The sequence below is a fragment of the Ceratotherium simum genome, chromosome 3 (genome assembly GCF_057802395.1).
Source record: "Ceratotherium simum simum isolate JZ-2026a chromosome 3, ASM5780239v1, whole genome shotgun sequence".
NCBI lineage: Eukaryota > Metazoa > Chordata > Mammalia > Perissodactyla > Rhinocerotidae > Ceratotherium > Ceratotherium simum.
The window spans coordinates 26,629,173-26,630,364 of record NC_141902.1 but is presented as its reverse complement, the minus strand read 5'-3'; the positions used below and the strand labels follow the sequence as shown (position 1 = coordinate 26,630,364).

The 1,192-nt window shown below is 47.0% G+C and overlaps 1 gene segment (V, D, J or C); it reads left to right on the top strand.

The window, feature by feature from the left end:
• Positions 1 to 684: 684 nt before the first annotated feature.
• LOC147917467 (T cell receptor alpha variable 8-4-like) lies at positions 685 to 1,192 on the top strand. The segment is given in 2 exon segments: positions 685 to 696; positions 788 to 1,192. Coding segments are annotated over 2 exon segments (417 nt in total).

Here is a 1,192-nt window from a genome sequence, read left to right as displayed (position 1 = left end):
CATCCAGCGGCATAGGGCCATATAAAGCTCAGCTCATCTGAGGCAATTGATCTTATTATTTCAACCTGATGAATGGCTTTAAAAAACAATATAGAGGCCCGTAATGGTGTTCCAAAGTCTAGAATAGTCTTCTGTGACTAATGTCCTGGTGAAGTAAATTACTCTTCTGTTTCTACATGACTCTCATATCTATTAGGATTAAAACTACATACTACAGAAGGTGGCATCATGACAGATTCGGGAAGGAAGAAACACATTCTGTTGAAGTTGTGATGATCACATCTCTGAAATGAGAAGGAAACACAGCTCTCTTGCATCTCCGGTCCTGCCTCTGGCCTCCAGAGGGCGATGTTGCACAAATGAGATGTTTCTTCTGCTGCAAATCAGCACCATCCACGGAGCCCCTCCTCGACGCAGCTGGGTGATGTATCCTCACTGATGTCTGTGTAGATAGGAACCTGGGATGGGAACAAGAGGCCAGAAAAAATCCAAACTCATTAAGAGACAGAATCTCTTTTAACAGTTTTTGAAACTTTTCAAAGCAAGAGACTCATCCAGCCTAACCTCCCCACTTTTCCTAGCTCCGAAGGCTCAGTGACCTCAGCTGCTGTCCTCCCTGCTCCTCCTCCCGAGCCTGCAGCGTTTCCACTGCTCAGCCTCCTGCTGCTCATCCCAGCGCTTGAGATGGTTTTTGCCGTAAGTAACAAACATTCCATTCCCTTTCCTACTTTCATAAAACTAACCGTGTTTTAACTGAAATCTAAATAGAGACTTCCTTTCTTCATAGCTAAATCTACCCTGCTTTTACTTATACAGCGTTGATGTTTCAGGAGGGACCGGAGCCCAGTCGGTGACCCAGCCTGACGTCCACATCACTGTCTCTGAGGGAGCCCCTCTGGAGCTGAGGTGCAACTACTCAACTTCTCTTCCGTCGTATCTCTTCTGGTACGTGCAATATCCCAACCAAGGACTCCAGCTGCTCCTGAAGTACACGTCTGGAAATAGCCTTGTTTCAGGCATCAAAAGTTTTGAGGCTGAATTTAAGAAGAGTGAAATCTCCTTCCACCTGAGGAAACCTTCAGCCCATTGGAGCGACTTGGCCGAGTACTTCTGTGCTCTGAGTGCCACACGGTGCCTGGGACTGCAGGGGGAGCTGAACACAAACCTCCTGAGACACTGGAACTTTCTGTGA